A 20,278-nucleotide genomic window follows, 5' to 3' on the forward strand; every position below is an offset into this window, starting at 1 on the left:
TCTGATATCATTCTCAGGAGTGAAGAAGATATAAGGGAAATATATGACACAGGGGAAGAACAGCAACAAAAATGTCACTAAAGTATGAAATGTGCAAATGCACAAAGTGGCATTAAACCTATAAAAGTAGTGTTCAGGAAGAAAAAAATTCAAGACGCATTATTATATGAAAAGCATGTTGTAAATCAAGATGTTTAGTATGATCCCATTAAGAGTTACGTATCTGTGTGTGAGAACTTGTGTGTATATGTATGTATGTGTGTGTTCATATAAATTATTAAATTAAGAAACCTAAGAATGTATATCGTGGTTTTCTCAGGGTAAGGAGAAGGAATACCATAGGTTTTCACTCTCTGCATAATGTGTTTTGCCATATTAGAGTTTTTAATTACTATGTAATATTTGTGTAAATGGGAAAAAGAAGCAACAGGATGAAAATAGTATCAGGAAAGCTAAACACTAGAATGAAGCAGTGTTTTTACAACTTATAAGTTTTTATGACTTATAAAAAATATGATGGATAATATTTTTTATTCTTACTCTGAACCGTTAAGGCTGGAGTATTATGTTTTATTCAGAGCACATTAGGAAGCTTGTTAACGTACAGATAGCTAATCCTCCTCCTAGCAATTTGATTTATTAATATCTGAGTAAAATACCATGGAATCTGTTTTCAATACCCTACAAATGTCTCGTGGTTGAACTGTAATATTATTTTCAGAGCACCCGTTATTGAGAGGGAATTAAAAATCTCAAGTATATCAAGAGAGATAGAAGCAAAACATAGCAAAGGCCAGAAGTTAGGACACCAAAGAAAGTGATAAGAACTTAGATATTGACCCTTGAGGGAGAAAATGGGAAGAATAATTGAACTGCCTTCATAGGTCGAATTGCTGTCGTGTTCATAAAGGGCGAAATGAAGCCCTCTGCATTGATATCCAGAAGGCAAAAGGAGAACTTGTGGCTGTCGAAGGTTACAGAATGCTGTTGGACTGTATTAGGATACAGTGAAGACCAGTCCAAACTTTAGAGCTATACCAGCAGAAGATATATGAGATAACAAGTTTTCTATCATGAGAGATGACCAAGCAGAGAATGGATGAGCATTGCTTGAGGTATTGCAAAAAAGATTAATTTTTGCAGTGGTTGGGAGGTTAAACCTGTGTTTCTATGAATGGTCTACTCCACCCTCAACATTGCTTCGACTTTTCTAATACTCTATGCTTTTAGAAAAACTATGCATAAATACAAGTCGCTTTTTATTTTTTAAAATATACTTTGACATTCTTGTCTTGTTTCCGGGTATTGAATCTTTGTTTTCTTTTTCAAGTCCCTACTGGAGTCTTCTATCATTTCATATGGTCTCTTGCTTCTGAGTTTCTTTACTGATGTCCTTTGCTGTCTCACTTCTGAGCCTGTTGCTTTGTCTTTACCAAAGAGATGCTCAAAGGGTTTTGTCTGAAACTGGAGAGCCATCTAGATAGCAAAATTTTTCTTCGGTATAAAGAGGAGGAAAAATGTATTCAGATTTCCCTGTTGTCAGTGACTCCTCATCTTTCGAACCTTCTATAGAATAAAGACAAATCTTGAGCAAATTCCCAGGGCTGTGTTCAGCTTAGGGATCTTTCATCAATACCTCTGTGGGAGAAAAATAAGCTCTAGCTCTCCGAAATCCAAGGTAACCCCTTTCAATTTACAGAAATTACAGATATGCCGCTAGTGTCCAATAAATCTGTGTATTCTTACCCTATAATCTTGGGGCCAGAGACTGTAATTTTCATCTCTCCCTTGCTGAATTCATTTTTACCTTAGCTGCTAAAACTTTTCGATCTGTTCCTACATGTGGTGTATCCTTCTTCAATTGTGGAATATTTAGAAGCTGCTCAAAGAATGTGGTTCAGAAATAAGGAGGATTACCTAAGGAATAATTTTTTTAAAAAGCTAAGAAGGACTTTTATTTCATACCTGTTTCATCATTCCCACAATTTATTTTGTGAGGCTAATTGGCTATTGCTAATATGCCTGTCATATATATAGGGGAGGGTACTGGAGCTAGGGGTATAAAAGTAATTTCCCAAAATCATACTGTTAACATGTAGAAAGGGGTAGAACTTGAACCTACATCCTTCTAATGTCAAACCCTTTGTTCTTTCCCTAATACCACCTTTCTTCTTTTCTGTGTATCTACAACTGATCCTCTTTTTCTGTGTCAGTATGCTCTTCCTGGCTATTCTTCCTTGCCTTCAGACTTCCAAAACCCCAGCTCCCTGCATACCTGAACCTACTCACATCTAGGACAATTGTTCCTCACCATGCATTCCCTCCCATATCAGTACTGCCTGTCCTGGATTCAGTTTCCTCAGAATGATGTAGAATAAATGATTAACCCGCTATTCTAAATTACTCCAGTGTACTTATAGCTACTATTAGCAGGGAATAGAACACATTTGCAAAACCTGTAATAAGTAATCCTTCTCTCCAAAAAGTCCTCTCTAGAGAAGAGATTTTAAAACTTTTGTGAGCATCAGAATCACCTGGAGGACTTGGTAAAATGCCAGCTGCTGGGCTCCCCTCTCTGAGTTTCTCATTCAGTATGTCTGGGGTGGAGCCAGAGAATTTGCATTGCTAACAAATTCCCACAGGGTGCTGACACTGGGCAAAGTCTGCTTTGAAAATAACTGCTATTAATGGTAAATCTCAGTGTCCTCTGCGTGATCACACTAGGAAGGATTTGATAGAACAGTGGTCACCTTGTATATTTGCCTTTGGGTGGTGTGTAGGAGGCTGGAGAAAAGGATGAACATCAGTTCATAGATTCATGGAATGTCTGGGATGGGAGGGACCTGGGATTTCTTCCAGCCCAACCTCCTCATTTTACAGGCAAATAAGCAGAGAGGAAGCTTGCAGTAGCTCTGAGACTAGAATCCAGGTGTCTTTTGTGCCCCTCTGTGAACTGGTGAAGATGTAAAGCTGCAAGCCCTTCCTGTCACTGTTATTTTTCATCCTGCCCTGCTCCCTTCTCCCCATAGGCTGACTCTTCCAGTTCATCCAAGCAGCCAGCCTGCAGTGGGGGCTTTTATCTGTTTTGTTCCATTATCAGCCACTGCCATGCTTAATTTGTATATTTTTTTAATGGGGAAAGAAGAAAAATACCTTGCAAATTAGAAGCTTAAAATTCTTCCCATTTGGCTTTTCTTAATTAAATGTATAATTCATGAGCCACTTAAGTTGAAACCATTGAATTTTTAAATATTTTCTCCACCATCTATGGCATTTATCTGTTATTGATGATTGTGATATATTCTCCCTATGATGATTTAGCAGGAACACTAGAACTGAATGATAATAGGTCCTCCCTGAACCATTGTCTGTAGTTTCACATTGACACCATCCTCTACAATTATTATTAGAAATGGAAGATCTGCAGTAAGCAATTAAAGACTATCTACTGCTCTGTCAAGCATACAACAAATCCTGTTTTCCCCAGAGCATGAATACTTATAACATCTTTTACAGCCCTATATCTTGTACTGTGATATGTAAAATACAAACACAAAAGTTATATGCAAGTATACCCATTATATGGGATGTAATTTTTATTAGAGGGGAAGCATCTCATGTGAAAGAGACCAGTAAAAATAAACACTGACACTGAGAACTTCTGTTGGCCCTGTAGAAAGGATCTCAAAATTGGTAGCATGTTTCTTGAGGCAGAAAATAAATGAGTAGAAAACAGAATTTGAAGCAGAGTGCTCAGATTTAGTGGCTAAATCCTTTTTTGGAATATTCCAGTATGCGTATAATTTATTGCAAACATTGTGTAGTGCTACAGGGTAAAATGTGACTGGCTCTTAGGTGGTAAATCATGGTTATGCCAGCTCAGTGGTAAAGACCTAATCCAAGAAGAATAATTCCTATTCTGGGTTGAGGTCACTGATATTGGTGCTGAGCAAGTTTATGATGCAAGCCAGAAAACTGCCCCAACACCTTTATAATCACTCCTATTTGAGCTTGCATTTGTTCCATAATTACTTCTTGACGACCTAGATTTTATTCAATACCTTTTGATTTACAGCACGTCCTGTTTGGAATCATGGAGATCGCTGCCTTTGTGGCCTACAGACAATCACTAAGTAAAGGCCCTCAGAGTTCCTATGATTCCTAGGTTCCAGTGAATTCTAGGACAGCATCTGTACTGGCAAATCCTTTCTGAAGAAGGAATTAAAACCTAGCCAGCTTCTGAATAAACTTCAGGGAATCCTCCAATTCTAAGGAAGCCTGGGCAAGTCATGGGGGATAATACACAAGGATTAGACTTCCTCTTTCCTCTTCAATTTCCATCCTCAAGGGTGAGCTTAATAGAGTGAATGTAAGAGATGGACTAAACGAGTGCTTCTCAACCAAGGGTGATTTTGCCCACCTGGGGATATTTGTCAATGTCTAGAGCCATTTTTCATACAATTGGGAGAGGGGGTACTACTGGCATCAAGTGGGTACAGGCCAAAGATGCTGCTAAACATGTTAACAATGCACAGGACAAACCCTATAACACAGAATTATCTCATCCTAAATTGTCAGTAGTACTGATATTGAAAAACCCTGGGCCATTCAGATGGTAACAGGCTGTAACATGAGTTCCGTTCAATGTGCTGAAAGTAAGGAAAACATTCTTCCTGGGAATGAATGAGATTCTGAATGTGGAGAGAGGGGGTGTGCAGCAAGGGACCTAGAAGAATAAACTGGATTTTTGGTCCTACATGCAGTGGGAGAGCCATAATCTTTCTGGTTCTCATACTGTACACTAATTTTAGGAAAATCAATCCACCTCTCTGGATGGTGTTTACATATTCTCCAATAGAGTTCAGAACACTTGCTATCTCTTTGCATACTTTATGCAGTAATTATTAAGTGTCTGCTGTGGCCAGGTTATGCCTGACAAAATTAGGCAGTAGAATAGATGCAGTGGTATTTAGATAGGATCCCTTGAACTCCAGAGACATGATCTTGGCCAAGTTAACAGTAACCTCTTTAACACAGTTACTCAATTTGTAAATTGGAGAAATTTACATGCTACCAGATGCTGAGCTGAACGCCCAGTGTATAGTCGGCACTCATTATCTTTCCAATCATATGGTGTTAAATACTATTTACATATGATAACTTCCAAATTTCGTTCTTCAAACCTTTCTTCCTAGATACATCAATTCAGCTGTGTACTTGAAGTTTTCGCTCTGAAGTTAGATATTTGAAAATTAACGTGTCTTATAATAAATTCCTGATTTCCCCCATCCCAAAACCTGCTCCCCCTTTATTGGCCTCATCCCTGTACGTGGAACTGCATTCTTCCAGCTGCTCTGCCTAAAGACCTTGGAGTTATCTTTTACTCCCCTCTTTTTCTTACAATCTACATTTAATCTTTCAGGAAGTTATTTCAGCTATACCCTCTAAATATATCCTGAATATGGCAACTTATCCACCTGTCCACTGCTATCATCCTGGTTTAAGCCACCATTAACTCTAACCTGAATCACTGTAATCACCTTTTAACTGCTTATATTGTTGCCCCTTGATGGTCTGTTCTCCAGAAAAAACTATTAAAACTGAAAGAGAAAGCATGTCTTTCTTCTGCTCACTATCATGCAATGCGTTCTAATCTCACTCACAGGAAACTCCAAAGGCTGTAAAATATCTTGAAAGTAGTGCTTCCACCCTCATCCACTCTCCTGTTTGCTCACCCTTCGTCATCCACACGGGGCTCACTACTGTTCTTCCAACATGCCAGACACAGTCCTACCACAGGTCCGTTGCACATGCTGCTCCTACTCCCCAAACTGCCTTTTCTCAATGTCTCACTCACTCCTTTAGTTCTCTTCGCAAATGTCAATGAAGGCTTCTTTGTCCTCTGAGTAGACGACAGCCACACCCATCATTCCATATCCCCTTTATTTTTCTCCCTAGCTTTTTTCACCATCTGCCATACTTATATTTTTTATTATATTTGTTTACGGTTAAGATTCATGGAGTGAAGGACTTTGTTGCTTTGTTCTCCACCATATCCCTAAAACTCAGTAAAATGAGTGGCACTTAGTAAGTACACAATAAATATTTGCTGAGCAAATATATAGTAGAAGGTCAATAATGATGGTTATCATCACTATTATTAATATTATGCTAACGAGCAGCTGTTGGGCCTATCTGCCTAAATATTTCACACATTCAAGCAACATTCAAAAGTAATATTGTCACTGCCAATTTGGCCTACCCACTAAGACAACACCAGTGTAATTTACTCCAGAAACAGGAAAAAAAACCAACAAACTAATTGGGAAGGAGATATGAAAGTTTAGCACGTTTTCTCAGTAGTTATCCTCTTTATTCTCTAACACAATTTTGAGCCTTGCTGGGAACGATTGTCAATTTAAGTTGCATTGTCAACATTTTTATTGACTCAAATACAAATGCTGGGCTCAAACAATAGTGCTATCTTTCTACTACAGACATAGATTCTCCAAAGTACTGGCATAAATTCAATTGTTCTACAAACCTAAAAGTTGTATCTGAGGAGAGAATGGAACATTTCCTCTAAAACAAATTTTAAACCTACGATATTTATGAGCCCAGGATTGAGTTTTATATCCAGACAATAAAGGGAAAGAATGTGCTTTACTTTCAATATGGTGGAACTATTATTTCACAGTGAAGGTGATTTTAATTGTTTTAGACAACATGTATCATTTCTACACTGTCATTTTTAAACAAAATTTCACGTGAGGCCAGGCTCATTCACTGTACTCATGAAGATCTATTGACTGCTTATTTTCATATTCATCCAATAGCTTTGGCTTCAAGCGTTTTACGTTCATTTCAAAACTTTAGAGGAAACTCTGCTTTTAGTCCTTTTGCAGATGACTTATGCAAAATCATTGTTACAAGTGACTGAGGCTCTTAACAAAAGCTCACTCTTGAGGTGAGTGAGAACTCAAGGTGCAGCGACCTCTCTGAATAACAGTTCAAAGTCCACCTCAAGGCTGTGACCCCTCCCCAACATGAATTAGTAAAATAAATGTTCTATTGGTTCCTTCCCTCACATGAACCTGTGTTTAGAGGAATGACCTTAGAACCCTCCAGAGACATAGTAGAGGAAAGAAAAGGGTTTTATTTAGCTGACTCTCCAAATTTTAGTTCTGCCAAGCACCAAGAAGCTAAGTAGGAAAATTGTATTTTTCTGAGACAGTTATACAAATTAAGGATAAAAACTATAATAGATAATGGAAGGAACTGTTAGATATTGTGTCAAGATAAGGGAAGTCATGGACGACCAATAGAGGTTAGGAGAAGAAATGAGGTCTAATGGGAAATGAAATGTTTCAGTCCGATGTGTTCTTTCCACCAAATCTTCAGTACAACTTACATTTCTCTGAAATATTTTGGAGTTATATATTTTTTAGGAGGATGGAAAGGAGGGATGAGTCTGCTTCTGCCAGCATGGATTCAGTCACATTCATGGAGCTTATCTCTAGTTAGGAAGTAGGATTAAGGAAGAAAATAAACTTCTCTCCTCAGAGTATAGGGAATGGTTACTGTTTTGTTTACAAATCTCACATTTCTAAGGGGTACAGCAGAATGTGCTGGTTTTGTGTTCTGGCATTATTGCTTAGGTTGCTTTTCTTTTCCACTGTGGGTACGTTTCTCCTAGAATAACCTTTATCTATAAATCGCCCCTTCCTAGATGAGTAGCACATCTGCAGTTGTGGTTGCCCTAAAAATTGTGTAGGAAGCATCCACAAGAATGCCTACTCTGGATTCAGATCTCCTTTGGTTTTTTGAAAGAAAGGATGTCCATATAACAGCACCTGTTCAGTTTGGTTTTTGCCAGTTACTCTATTTCATTGAGTTGTGACCAATCATTTCTGTGGGAAATCTGTTTACACACATTTTTTCTTTTGTTTTGTTCCTGGAGCTATTCTTTGCTGGGTAAATTTATAGGATTCAGCCTAGCTGATAATTTTTCCTACTCTCCTGTAGGTGTTGTTGTTTTTTTTTTAATATTATAAAACACACTGAAATGTATTTGATAGGCCTTGTTAAGAAAAGAATTTGCAAGTTTTTTGTGAATACACTAGAGAGAAAGCACAAAGAATTCAGGATGTTCTGATAATATAACGTTTAATATGATTTCTCCCTTGTTACTGAGCAACTTCAGGGATTCACTGCTGCTGACCAGGTACATAGAGAAAGGCAACATAACCAAATTGTCCAAAAAATGATGTAAAAATTTCAGCCCTAATGGTCTTCTATCGCTATGGAATCTGTAGCACTTTTCTTTATGAGAAGCTTTATTGATATCTACAGTGTATCTTTGCTTTTCACACACCGGATATAAAAGTAATTTGGCCATGCCAACATTTGCTCTGTCCTGCCCTGCTAACCTCATCTGCCCAAATTAGTATATTTTGAAGGCATGTTTTTGTGACTGCCAAGTGTGCAAGTAAATATGGAGCCTTTAGAGAGATGGAAATAAATGAAGGCAAAATTTTTGGAAAGTGTATTATGGTTGACAAAATTCTAAAATAACTGCCATTGACCCCTGCCCACCATCTGAGTATGATGAGATTAATGAATATGGTGAGATGTCACTTTCATGATTGCGTTAGATTAGATGGCACAGTTGACTTGGAAAAAGTGACTTTATCTTTAGTGGAGCTGACCTGTTCAGGTGAGCCCTTCCTGGGATGGGATGCTTCTTGGCTAGAGAGATTTGAAGTATTAGAGGGAACTGATGCAAAGGAGGTTCTGAAAACGGAGAGGCATGTGGCAAGAAGTGTGGGCAGCTTCTAGAAGATGGGAGTGCTCTTGACAGCTGGCCGGAAAGGAAACGGGGACCTCAGACCTACAACGTACGGAGCTGAATTCAGGCAATTGCCTGAATGAGCTTAGAAGTGGGTTCTTCCTCAGACTCTCCAGAAAAGAAGTCATCTGGTTATGACACTGATCATAGATATACATGAAATCTAAGGACAAATTACAAAGACAAAGATAGACCATGTCTGTCTCTAGAGTCAGCCCACTTGAAACCAGCTGTCCATTAATCCAGTTTAAAGGTTATCTGATGAATATATTTCTCTTCTTTCTTGAGGTCTTTCCTGGTACAATTCACCTTCACAAGAAGGTGAGGCAGGAAAAAGAAGAATAAAGAATTGTTTTAATGAACCAGTTAAAGACACTCTCAGGGCTCTTAGCAGACCTGAAGGTATAAGATTCTTGAAACTAATAAACAACTTGAGGTTTAAGAATTAACTATAGAGTCTTCAACCTGTAGGCGTTTTTTGAAGTCAGAAAGTCCTAGGTTGGAATCTTGCCTTTATTTACTAACTGAAAACCGATTTACTTAGTCTGAGTCTCAATTTCCTCATTTTAAAATTATTATTATTAACGTATATGTATAGCTGATTCACTTTGGTATAAAGCAGAAACTAACACACCATTGTAAAGCAATTATACTCCAATAAAGATGTTAAATAAATAAATAAATAAAATAAAAATTAAAAAAATATTGGAATAGTGGGAATGAGAAAATAAATGGAAGGTCTTATAGTGCTTGCTGATGGTAACAGTTCAACAACTGGTAGCTCTTATTACTGTTATTAATACTTTATTGCATTAATTTAATGAATTAATTACTTTATTAATACTTTAATGAATGAATGACTATTTGTATAATTGGAGCAAAAGGTATCTGTTAATATTCCCCTCAGTTTTGATCTGAGAGAGCAATAAAGGGCAAAAGAACAGTATTCCAGCATTCCTTCCTTTGTAGAGATGAGGAAGCCATGACTCTCAGGAAGAAAATTCTTGTAATACCTAGATGAAGTCAATATTGACAAATACCTTTGGAATCCTGCTAAAATATTTCATATTACATAATCGAATTTGGTATCAGGCAAGTTTGTCATAATTTGCCGTGCAACAGGGATGCATTATTCAGTTATGACGATCTTAATTTAAGGCAGGTTTTGTAATATCTGTTATTTAGTCTTATGGCATTAAGCAGAAAGAAGACACTGTTATAATGAAGGACTTATACACTTTAAAAGATCAACATATACTTCTTCATGGTAGGTGGCAAGGTGACAAGGGAAAGCTTCTCCTAGTTGATGGCCTTTTTAAAATATATGACAACTCATTTAGAAGTATTCTGCATGTCTGTTATTCTTATTTAGAGTAAACAAATGTAAAAATAATCTTCGATTCTGTCAAGTCTCTTTGACCAATCTCAGAGTATAAAATCACACAGACTGACAGCACAAACGAACATGATTTGCATGTCTTGTCATCTTAGATCATGGTACTGGAAATAATTTTCCTATTATTAAAAAACATCAAAAAAATCATCACATTTTTGTGTGCTCTTATTTTATCTCAGCATTGAAAGTTTTGTAACTCTTCCCTAATATTTCAGGTGAGCATAGTGACATACCAGTCTGTAATAATATTGAATAAAAGTATTGTTAACTTCCAGTTCGTTTTTTTTCTTTCTTTTTATGTCAGCATTTCACAAGGTTGTATAAAAATGAAAGTAATGGTAAAATATTTTCAACTTTTTAAAGGATCATAAAAAGATTTGGTTTAATATTAGAAGAAAAGTTGCTTTCATTTTATTTTTAAATATTTGTCTATGTGTTTCCAAAACTCCTCCCATTCCAAAGTGGAGATCAACTATAACAGAGGCAGTGGTGGTAAAGAGCTGCCCAGGGTCTGGGACCCAGTTTGCCTGGATTTGAAGCTTGGCTTCACTGCCTACCAGCTGCATGACATTGGACCAAGTACTTAACCTCTCTGTACCTTAGTGTTCTCATCTGTAAAATAATAATCATTATAGTATCTCCCTCGAGTAGTAGTTGTTGTACAGAGTTAAAAAGTTAATACATGTAAAGTATTTAGGTGTGTACTATGTAAGCACTTGCTATTGTTATTAAACTAGCTACAATATAGTCAGTATGATATCGGATTGTACTAAATGAAATGACTTATGGATATTTTTACACTGAATCCTCCAGGATCACAGTTCGGTTGAGAATCTGCAAATTGTACCAAACCGTACAGAATTTGAGAAAATGCAGCCCAAGGGCTTGCAGATCAGTGGGTGGTTTAGATCCCTGGCAACAGGTTAATTCACTGGCTAATCCAGATTCTTCCAAAGTAAAGAGTGGCATTTATTGCTTGATTTTTCACCATTGCTAGGAGATATTCTAATTCAGAGCCATCCAACATTTGCTTCCAATTAGGGGGTAACTTTCCTCTTCCAATACTTAAGATGAGGTCGCCAGAATGAGTGTGGCATTTCGCTTCTCCATAGAGCCCGATGATAAAAATAAAATTACAATCTTAGCTTTCTTTTTCAAATAAAACACTAGCCATTAAACTAATTTGATTTTACAATTCATTTAACATTCACAACAGTACTATAATATAGGTATTAGTGTCTCACTTTACAGGTGAGGAAACTAAGCCTAAAAAGGTAAACAAATTGCCCTTTGTCATGCAGGATGACAGGCAGCAGATTAACAGCTGTGGTTGTTTCACTGCAAAGCCCCATTTCTCACACGTGTGTACAGAGCCATCCTGCGTCTCCTTAAGGGCATATCTGTTGAGTGGCTGATGAATAAATATTCTTAAAGAAAAGATTTGGATTAGGACTGTTGGGATGCAGCAAGATGAGTCTGAACCTTCCTGGTCCCTTAAATTTGATGAAGGTCTACCATTGGCTCTAAGAACTGAAGTGCCTATTTTATTCCCTGAGTGGCCGCCTGAATTGTGTGCCTCAGAATAGCTCCACCATACCTCCAAAGTGTGGCGGTGGACCACAGAGAAGCACCACACCTTGACCTTCTCGGACGGACACTGTGCTTCTTGTTTTGGTTTCAAAGTCTTCAATATCTTGAAAAACAAAGAAAAGCAAGTTTAGAACTCGTTATTTTGCCGAGAAAAATTTTTAGAAGAGAAACTTATTGTTAACAGTAATGAACACTCACACTTGTCTGACCAGAAGTTTTAGTTGATGGTCAATTGCCGTACCCTGGTTATATTCTCAGAATTTTTGTCTTTCCTTCTTTTATCTTAATGCAGTTAAACAGAGTATATGATAAAGACATTTGTTAACAAAAACTCACTTTTTGTTTACTTTTATTCTCCCAGGCAGCCTGTAGCCCGATAGGAAATCTTTTAAACCAGCACATATTTACTTTTCCTTGCCAAGGAAGGTGTGATTTAAAAAAGGTATGTGGCAAATGTGCAGCAGTCTTCTAGCATCTAAGCTTAATGGTAACCGTTTTGATGTGGGGATGAAGTCTGTGAGAAATTAGCATGAATGTTGTGAGGGACAGAGTTTTATGTGATTGAACCAATGAGAAGAAAGTATATTTCTAATTTCTGTTGATATACTCCTTCACAAAGCAGCTTCACGGTCTTTTGTGAAGTGTTGTAATTTCCTACAACACCGAAGAATCATAGATATTCAGTGCTGGAAGACAGCTTACTAGCTCTCTTGATAACCTATCCATCTGAGCTGGAAATCGTTCAACATTCCTAGAAATGGTCACCCAGACTCCAGGAAAGGCTAATGTCTGAACCTTAGTTTCTTCACTTGTAAAATCCCTTTTATTCATTCATTCATTCAATCAGTCATTCAGTGATTTAAAAATTTTGTATTAAACCCCTACTAAAAGATAGGAAGGGTATTTAAGGGCAGAAGATATATTGGTAAATAAAGCAGACTTGTACCTTGCCCTTATTGTGCTTACTAAAAGGAAAAGTAGAAGGCCAATTAAAAAACGTGTGGTGTGTGTATAAAATATACACATCGCGATAAGTGTCATGAGGTACAGACTGCTAGTTGTCTACCAAAATCTACTCTCCCTTCTTCCATAGTAATAGATTTATAGAACAAATACTATACTTTCCTAACCAAAAGATACATTTCCCAAACATCTTTGCAGCAAATAGAGTAAGCAGAAACTTCTCACATATTGTGAAACTTACACCTATTACGTTTGAGAGGAAATATCCAAAAATTTAATGTTCTCTACCTACCCACCCAATATCACCACCATCTAGATGGCCAATGACATGAAAATATTGAAGGTAAAAGACCACTAGCCTGGGTGCTTGAGTGACTGCATGGAGCAGAAGCACAGCTGATCTTGACCACCTACTTTGCATTATTATATTAGATATTGGTAAATTTCTATCTTGTTGAGGTATTTTGGGGGGCAGGAGTATTATAAGTTTAATAACTCTTATATATGCTCTACTTTTAATAATGAAAATATTTGCCCAAGATGGACTCGGCTTCTTCCCACCTAAATCTCTTCCCCTTCCTCTTCAGCAGTCATTAGCCTTACATCTGATTAGGATCTAGAGTGCCTTGTACATTACATTTTCTTCTAGAGGATTTTTAAACAAATATTCCCTCTTTCTTCTTTGGCCATAGAAAGACTAAATCAGCTCCTACATATGTTGGTACCATTGATGTGAATTATTGCCCTGACTTGGGTTTGCATCATTTTACATGTGACTCATAAGAATCAGGCTAACAAACTGAATTTAAAACCAAAAATCAATATATGATTGTTTCTATTCGAGCAGTAATAACAGGTGAGGATTTTAAGGGTTTTTTTTCCTTACTATTATCATTGAAAGTTCCCATTAAATTGTCATGACATTTTAATGGTCATGAAAACAAAAACTGTCACAAAGGAGTAGTGAGAAATTGAATAAGTGTCATGAAATTAACAAGCTTTCGAATAAATTCCCTGTGTCACATTGTCAGTGTTCCACGTTCACAATAACATCGATCATGTTTTCAGTGTTAATCAGAAGCCATTATAACACACTGTTGATAAGACTATGGGTACTTTAATATATTCTGTGTTCACTTCCACTTAAATAGTATCCACTTGTAACATAATTCTCCATGCCTTATGAGTACAAGGGGTTTCTATTAGCTGACATGAAAGGAAATCAACCTCTTCCAAAAGTCACCCAAGTTCTGTTAGCAATCAAAACACAGTCATTTGAAGATAATACTAGTTCACAGGTTTTAATTAATAATTCAGATTTTAAAACTGTTTAATAGCACACAGATCATAGACATTGATCTAGTTTTGCTTTATCTAAATTAAGTGAATTTAAGTACCATCTCATGTGAATGTACTATTGAACAAGAATCTGTTTTAAGTATCCAACCTGTATTTCAAGTACCTTTCTGCTAACCAGAAACATAATTCAGATTATTTTGAAGCAAGGTTCACTGAAGGTAGCCACTACATTCATTCAGTGAAATTTTCTTTGCTCTGTAAGACCTTTAAAAACTCCAGATTATTCTTCTTTAAGGAGAGGCCAGAGAGAACCACCTTTCCTATTTTTGTCCTATCCCATTTTTTTGCTTAAGAGAAAAATAGCTTAGTATGAGTCGTTCCCTGAGTCTCAAATTCTATAATATCTGGAGAAATTCCCATAAACCAGAAAGGTGACCCTGCCCAGGATGTCCTTGTGCCCAAGGTATAAGTCCTGCCGTTGCTGGTTGCTATTAAAGACCCCAGTTGTTGAGGTTGCTCTCATTATAGCCATTCTGGTGACCAGGGCTTATTGGATCCTGTGGTTTTATTGCTGGTTTTGGAGGAAGCATTTGGCAGGAGCATAAGCAAAAATGCATTCACAAACAAGGCTCTGTTCCAAAGGCCAGCAGGAAGTGCCTGAGAATGGCTCATAAAATGAGCTTTTAAAGAATTACTGGGACATGTGCTCTCTCCTGGAGCAACCAAGGTGCAGTGGATGGAAAAGGGCCACCAAAATGTATTAAAATTAAGTCAAGCAATGCTAAGTATTGCAACGCCTAATTGTAAAGAGAATACATCTTTGCAGCTGCCACTTGTAGGAATGAATCTCAGCCCCAATTAAAGCGAGAAAACTGTATTCGCTGCCAAGGCACTGAGGATCACAATCAGAGGATGTGCTTGGCGGTGCCAGCCCCTGTCACAGAAGGAGGCTAGTGGGTTTGCCAACTCTCATAAACTCGCAGGAGGCTGTGGGTACCCAGAGTTTATTGATCCGACCAGAGAACAGCACCTGAAAAGATAGGGATAGGAAAAACTATTCACCAGGAAAGGTCCATGCTTCAAGCAGGACATAGTGTAGTTGAGTTGGCCAAAGTAAAAATAATACTATTAATTGGATCTTTCTCTAATTTGCAGTGCATGAATTATTTTGTTTAGTGTTTTTAAATCTTCTTTATTTTTTCTTTCTTCTTTCATATATCAAGAATAAGTACTAAGTGCCAGACACTCAGTGAAAGTCAGTTTCATTGAATCGCATGATGATCCTGGAATTATAGGTACCAACGTTCACATCATTTCACAGAAGAGGCTACTGAGGTTCAAATAGGATTAGCAACTTACTGAAGACCATACAGTTTCTATTCATCAAGAGAGAACTGAAAAGGAGATAGTCTGGTTCCAGGACTCACATTCTCAATACACCAGGTTATTCTGCTTTCCAGATGTTGACTGAGGTCTCCCTGCCACTTACAGCATATAAAATGGCATAAAACTCCCGTTCCATTTTCAAACAAACAAGCACGAAAGCTCAATTGCCTTTCCACAGGGTTCTGCAGATTGCTGGGTTGGGGTGTGGGAGTGCTGTATTGCTAGGTGTTAGAAATAGCTCCCTTTCTAATATCCTTACTCCTCTGAATCCTGTTTTTTTTTTTCCCTCAGATGTAGGTTTCTTGATTTACCTCCACTCTTGGGTCCCTACCCCCTCAACACACACACACACACACACACACACACACACAACACACACACACTCACACTTGAAGCACCACCATTAACATACTTTGTGCCGCTGTTGTCAAGCTTACTTGATTTTAGTAAGTATGTGACCCAAAACACCTTAAAATCAAATATTAGGTATTTGATTCTTAAAAGTTCTTTTTGCTCCTCCTTTCTCTTGCTTAGTCTGTTCTCTCTCTCTCTTCTCCAATTTTTCCCACTACAACCCTCTCTTTGAAGAGCAAGGGAAATCAAAATCTTCCCATTTTCCTCTGCAAAAAAGTTCACCTCCCTCCAGCTCCTACTACCAACTCAGAAATTGATGCATCTGCCCTAGTTCACACTGCTTATAAGAAAAGGAAATAAAATTCAATTCCATATATCATCTCTCTAGAGGGCATTTGCTTAACCACCAGGCTTAACTGCCTCTCTAGCTAGAGCTTCACCGAAGGCGTAACTGCCTCTCTAACTAGAGTCTGACCCTAGACACAGGCCATATGATCTGCCCTCAGACCAGAGACAGTGCTCGTTTTTCTCTCTTTCCACACCTCAAAAGCAACCTTCAATTATGTGTTACTTTGAGGAACATTAAATCTGATTTTCAGCTCTAAGATTTCTTTTACCCTGCTCCCTGGCTTTTCCACCAATCAAATTTTGTTTCCCCCCTTTGCAGATCCTTCTGAAGAAGTCTCAGCATTGAGATGTGGTGCTGGAGTAAACTAGACCGAGGAGCATGTGTGTGTGTTCACCTTTGTGATGCAGTTCTCACGTTGGAGGTACGTGTTTTGTTTTCACCTATGGCAAAAATATCTTGGAGGAGGAGGAGAAGCTGATACTCTTGCCCAGTGAAAGGGAAATGGTGAGAGATACCAAGAATAATTCTCTAGTTCTGCATTAGTCTTGCAGAATTCCCAGATATAGTATATGCAACTTTTGCAATCAAAGTACTCTTTTTGAATCTTAAGACAAGGTAAGGTAATTCTGATTTCATATCTCCATTAATTTTCCCCTTGGAAGAGGACCACTCATGGAGAATACCAAAATTGTTCATGTTACTATTTCCTGTTTCCTGATGGTTTTGAATAAGCTGAAGTTCTTGGTACTGTAATTAATTTTCCCAGATCTTTATTAAGTGGCATACAAAAATATCTCTACTTAGACCAGTTTCATTTTCCACCATCATTTTCAAGATGTGATATACTCAGTTACAGAGTTTGTGATATTACTGTGTTTCCTAGCACAACTCAGTAACATAACATGACATAACCTAATAAAGCACAGTGATATTGTCAAATTCTGTAAAAGAGGCAATAGCTAAGTCTTGATACTGGACATAAATTTGGAATGGTAATATGCAAGCAGGAAGTAAAGAGATATTTTAAGAGATACTGGTGTCAAATCCATTTACAATCCAAGTTAAAATTCCTCATTTTGTGGTATAAAAGTATTTTTATAAAAATTCATAAATAAATGGAGAGAAGTGAGTCGTTTCTTGGTTTCCTGAGAATAATGAACCCACTGAAAACCATTTTCTTATGGTGTTTAAGAAAAAATATATAGGATAATAGTCGGGGGGGATAGGTTTTTTCTATCAACCCAGCATCAAGGTTTTCAGAGTGAAAAGCATTTAATAAACACAAGTAAACAAATATGAAATAATTGGTCTATTACAATATACATGTAAGACTGGATTTGAAATTCTATAAATGGACTCATTTGTCTGATTAATGGTGGTAAGAACAGTGTCAGCTATGACTTAAAAAAAAGATACAAGTTTTAGGCATGACCTGTCCTCTGTCTTGCTTATTAAGTTTGCATATTCCCTATAGTTAAAACTAAATGAGAGGAGCAGAAGTGAAGGATGGAGTGATGCAAGGATAGACTGGATGTGAGAGGACTGAAGAGTTCAGATCTTCAGTGTTTCTGGAAAGAAAAGAAGCAGTTTAAGTAGGCATGCAAAGATTAAACAACCCATTAATGAATTCCGGACGAGGTTATTAGTGATAGAACAGAATGATCAGACTGTGACCAATGATCAGAACGATTAAGAACACAGGTTTAGGATCAGACTGTGTAGGTTCAAATGTTAACCTCACAGTGCTAGCTGTTGATACAGGGCAGATTAAATATTCTCTATCTCAGTTTTTGGCTCTTTAAAATGAAGCTACAGGGAATTCCCTGGTGGTCCAGTGGTTAGAACTCCACGCTTTCACTACCGTAGGCTGGGTTCAATCCCTGGTCGGGGAACTAAGATCCCGCAAGCCTTGCGGCCTAATTAATTAAAATGAAGCTACCAAGAGCACCTGTCTTAGAGGAATAATCATATAATGTCTTTTAAATGTTTAGAAGATGTTAAGTACTAAATAATAATGTTGGGGACTTTGTATTATTAATGATCTACCTACATATCACCAAAAGGAGGTTGTTTAGAATTTTTAAATAGGTTTCATTTTCTATTTTCATCTCAGTCTGATGATGTAACAAAACATATTTTCTTGAAGTCTGTTTATGGAACTCCCTTTTCTGCTCACCCAGTGGCCAGCTCAAATGCTCAGTGAAATAAATGAAAGAAAAAAGGCCTAAAGTCAAATTTTATTCCAAGCACTGCCACATCACATTTCATTTTACTACAAAGAATGTTTAGCCAACTTGACAGGAGTTATTACATGGAGGGTCATTGAACCTCTCTGCCCAGAAAGCTACACAGCCCAGCTGGAGGCAGAAGTAACCTCTTGGCCTGGTGTGTGAGTAGCCAGAAAAATCCTAGGCTGCCCTGCTTCTTCTTGGTCTTGGATTGTGCCTTTTGGCACCTACTCATTTTCCCACCTCTTGTTCTACAGGGAGGATAGTGCCAGTACCTTTTTAGTCAATTATCTCTAAAGAGATTTCTTAGGGCTATTTGTGCTCCTTGAGATGAATGAATGATACAAATAGTGCTCAAGTGCAAAAAGAGGAGTATCTGGAGTAGGTCAAGTCCTCAGGTGAATAAAGGATGCACTGCAGCATGCGGGAAGATGTGGACTCAGCTGGGTGTGTGTGGCGGGGGAGAGATCAAGGTAGTCTTTTCTCCAGAATAAACAGTTGAGGATTTTGCTGAGGAGCCATGAGTGACAGAGAAAATACATTCCATCGTGAACAACAAAGTAGCTCATCCAAAAGACACTGGGGTTTAAATAAATTTCAGTTAAACATTTGAATGCATCAGTTAAGAGCTTGGAGGGTTGCAGTGAAAGGGGTTTCTAGTACAGGGGAAGGGAATTCTTATTTACTGACATACTTCCCAGTTACTGGAACTTTATAAACATCATAACATTTAATCTTCACAGTGACCCTGAGATGTAGCTACTATGACACTATTTTATAATAAATAAACATACCAAAGTTCAGAAAGGTTAAGTAACTTGCCCAAGGCTACACAGCTAGAAGATGGCCAGAAAGGGACTCCTACCTAGCTCTGACTCTGGAAGCACTTTCAGCTCTTCAGGATACCACTCTGGTCATTCCATAGAGGGAGAGGGAAAAAGCAGAGGAAATGGAGAAGGGGAAAAGAAGAAGGCAAAGCAGAATTTCTTTTTTATCCAACAGTCTTCCTGCCTTTTGGGGAAGAAAGTCCTAGCCTGGTACAAAAGTCTGCACGTTGTAGCAAAAAAGCCAAACTGACCGCTGGCCCCCCAGAGGTCTGAGGGAGTTTGTCCAGAGCCTCAGCTGTAATTACCTCCTGTCCCAGATCATCAGCAAAGGGGGCTGGAGTATTAGTTTTGGTGGAAATACGGTGAACCTGTGTTCTTTCAGGAACAATCCCACTCTTAACTCCCGTTTGACCCACTTTTGTGATGCTCATTAGAGTAAAAGGGAATGATTTCCTTGAAGTAAGTCTCCAGGATCCTTGATAAGAGAGATTAATGTGAACATTTACAGCAACCAGAGTCCTTTCTGACAGAGCACACAATAAGCCCTTTTATTCATTGTGATGGTTTAATCAGAATGTTTGATTTCAAAATTTGCAACCTATGTAGAATATAGAAGGTGGAGTTTTCAAGGTAATGGAGCTGAGCCCCTGGCTAAATGTGTTACTACTCCTGTTTATACAAAGAATGTGAAATGAGAGCACTTTTTCAAACACCTCGCACACACTTACGCTCTGAGTTTACCAGAGTTTTTATCCTACCGACTTCAATTTGCAAGAACTTGCACAACTGGAATTAAGGAGTTGACTTCATGATTGTTGCTAAATACTGGGTTTTTTTGTTGTTGTTTGTTTGTTTCTATCAAATTGTTTTACTCTGAGCAAGGTCTTTGGAGTCACAGCTACAATCTGCATTTTCTTTGCAGCTTTCACCAGCTCAGCCCTCAGAGGAATTGAGGGTCAGTGATAAGGACTTTTGCATGCATTGTCATTTAGAGAGAGAGAGAGAGAGAGAGAGAGAGAGAGAGAGAGAGAGCAGAAG

The 20,278-nt window shown here is 37.9% G+C and overlaps 1 protein-coding gene across 6 annotated transcripts in view; it reads right to left on the reverse strand.

The window, feature by feature from the left end:
- Nucleotides 1–20,278, reverse strand: part of CNTN6 (contactin 6) — a 293,620-nt gene that overhangs the window by 95,947 nt on the left and 177,395 nt on the right. For all 6 annotated transcript variants that reach the window (XM_032648985.1, XM_032648982.1, XM_032648981.1 and 3 more), the window contains one exon: nucleotides 11,842–11,937. Coding sequence is in view for 5 of the 6 variants with exons in the window: in XM_032648982.1 (XP_032504873.1) it covers nucleotides 11,842–11,937 (96 nt within the window). In the remaining variant the exon portion in view is untranslated. The remainder of the gene's footprint in view (nucleotides 1–11,841; nucleotides 11,938–20,278) is intronic.

Source organism: Phocoena sinus, chromosome 11, assembly GCF_008692025.1.
Source record: "Phocoena sinus isolate mPhoSin1 chromosome 11, mPhoSin1.pri, whole genome shotgun sequence".
NCBI lineage: Eukaryota > Metazoa > Chordata > Mammalia > Artiodactyla > Phocoenidae > Phocoena > Phocoena sinus.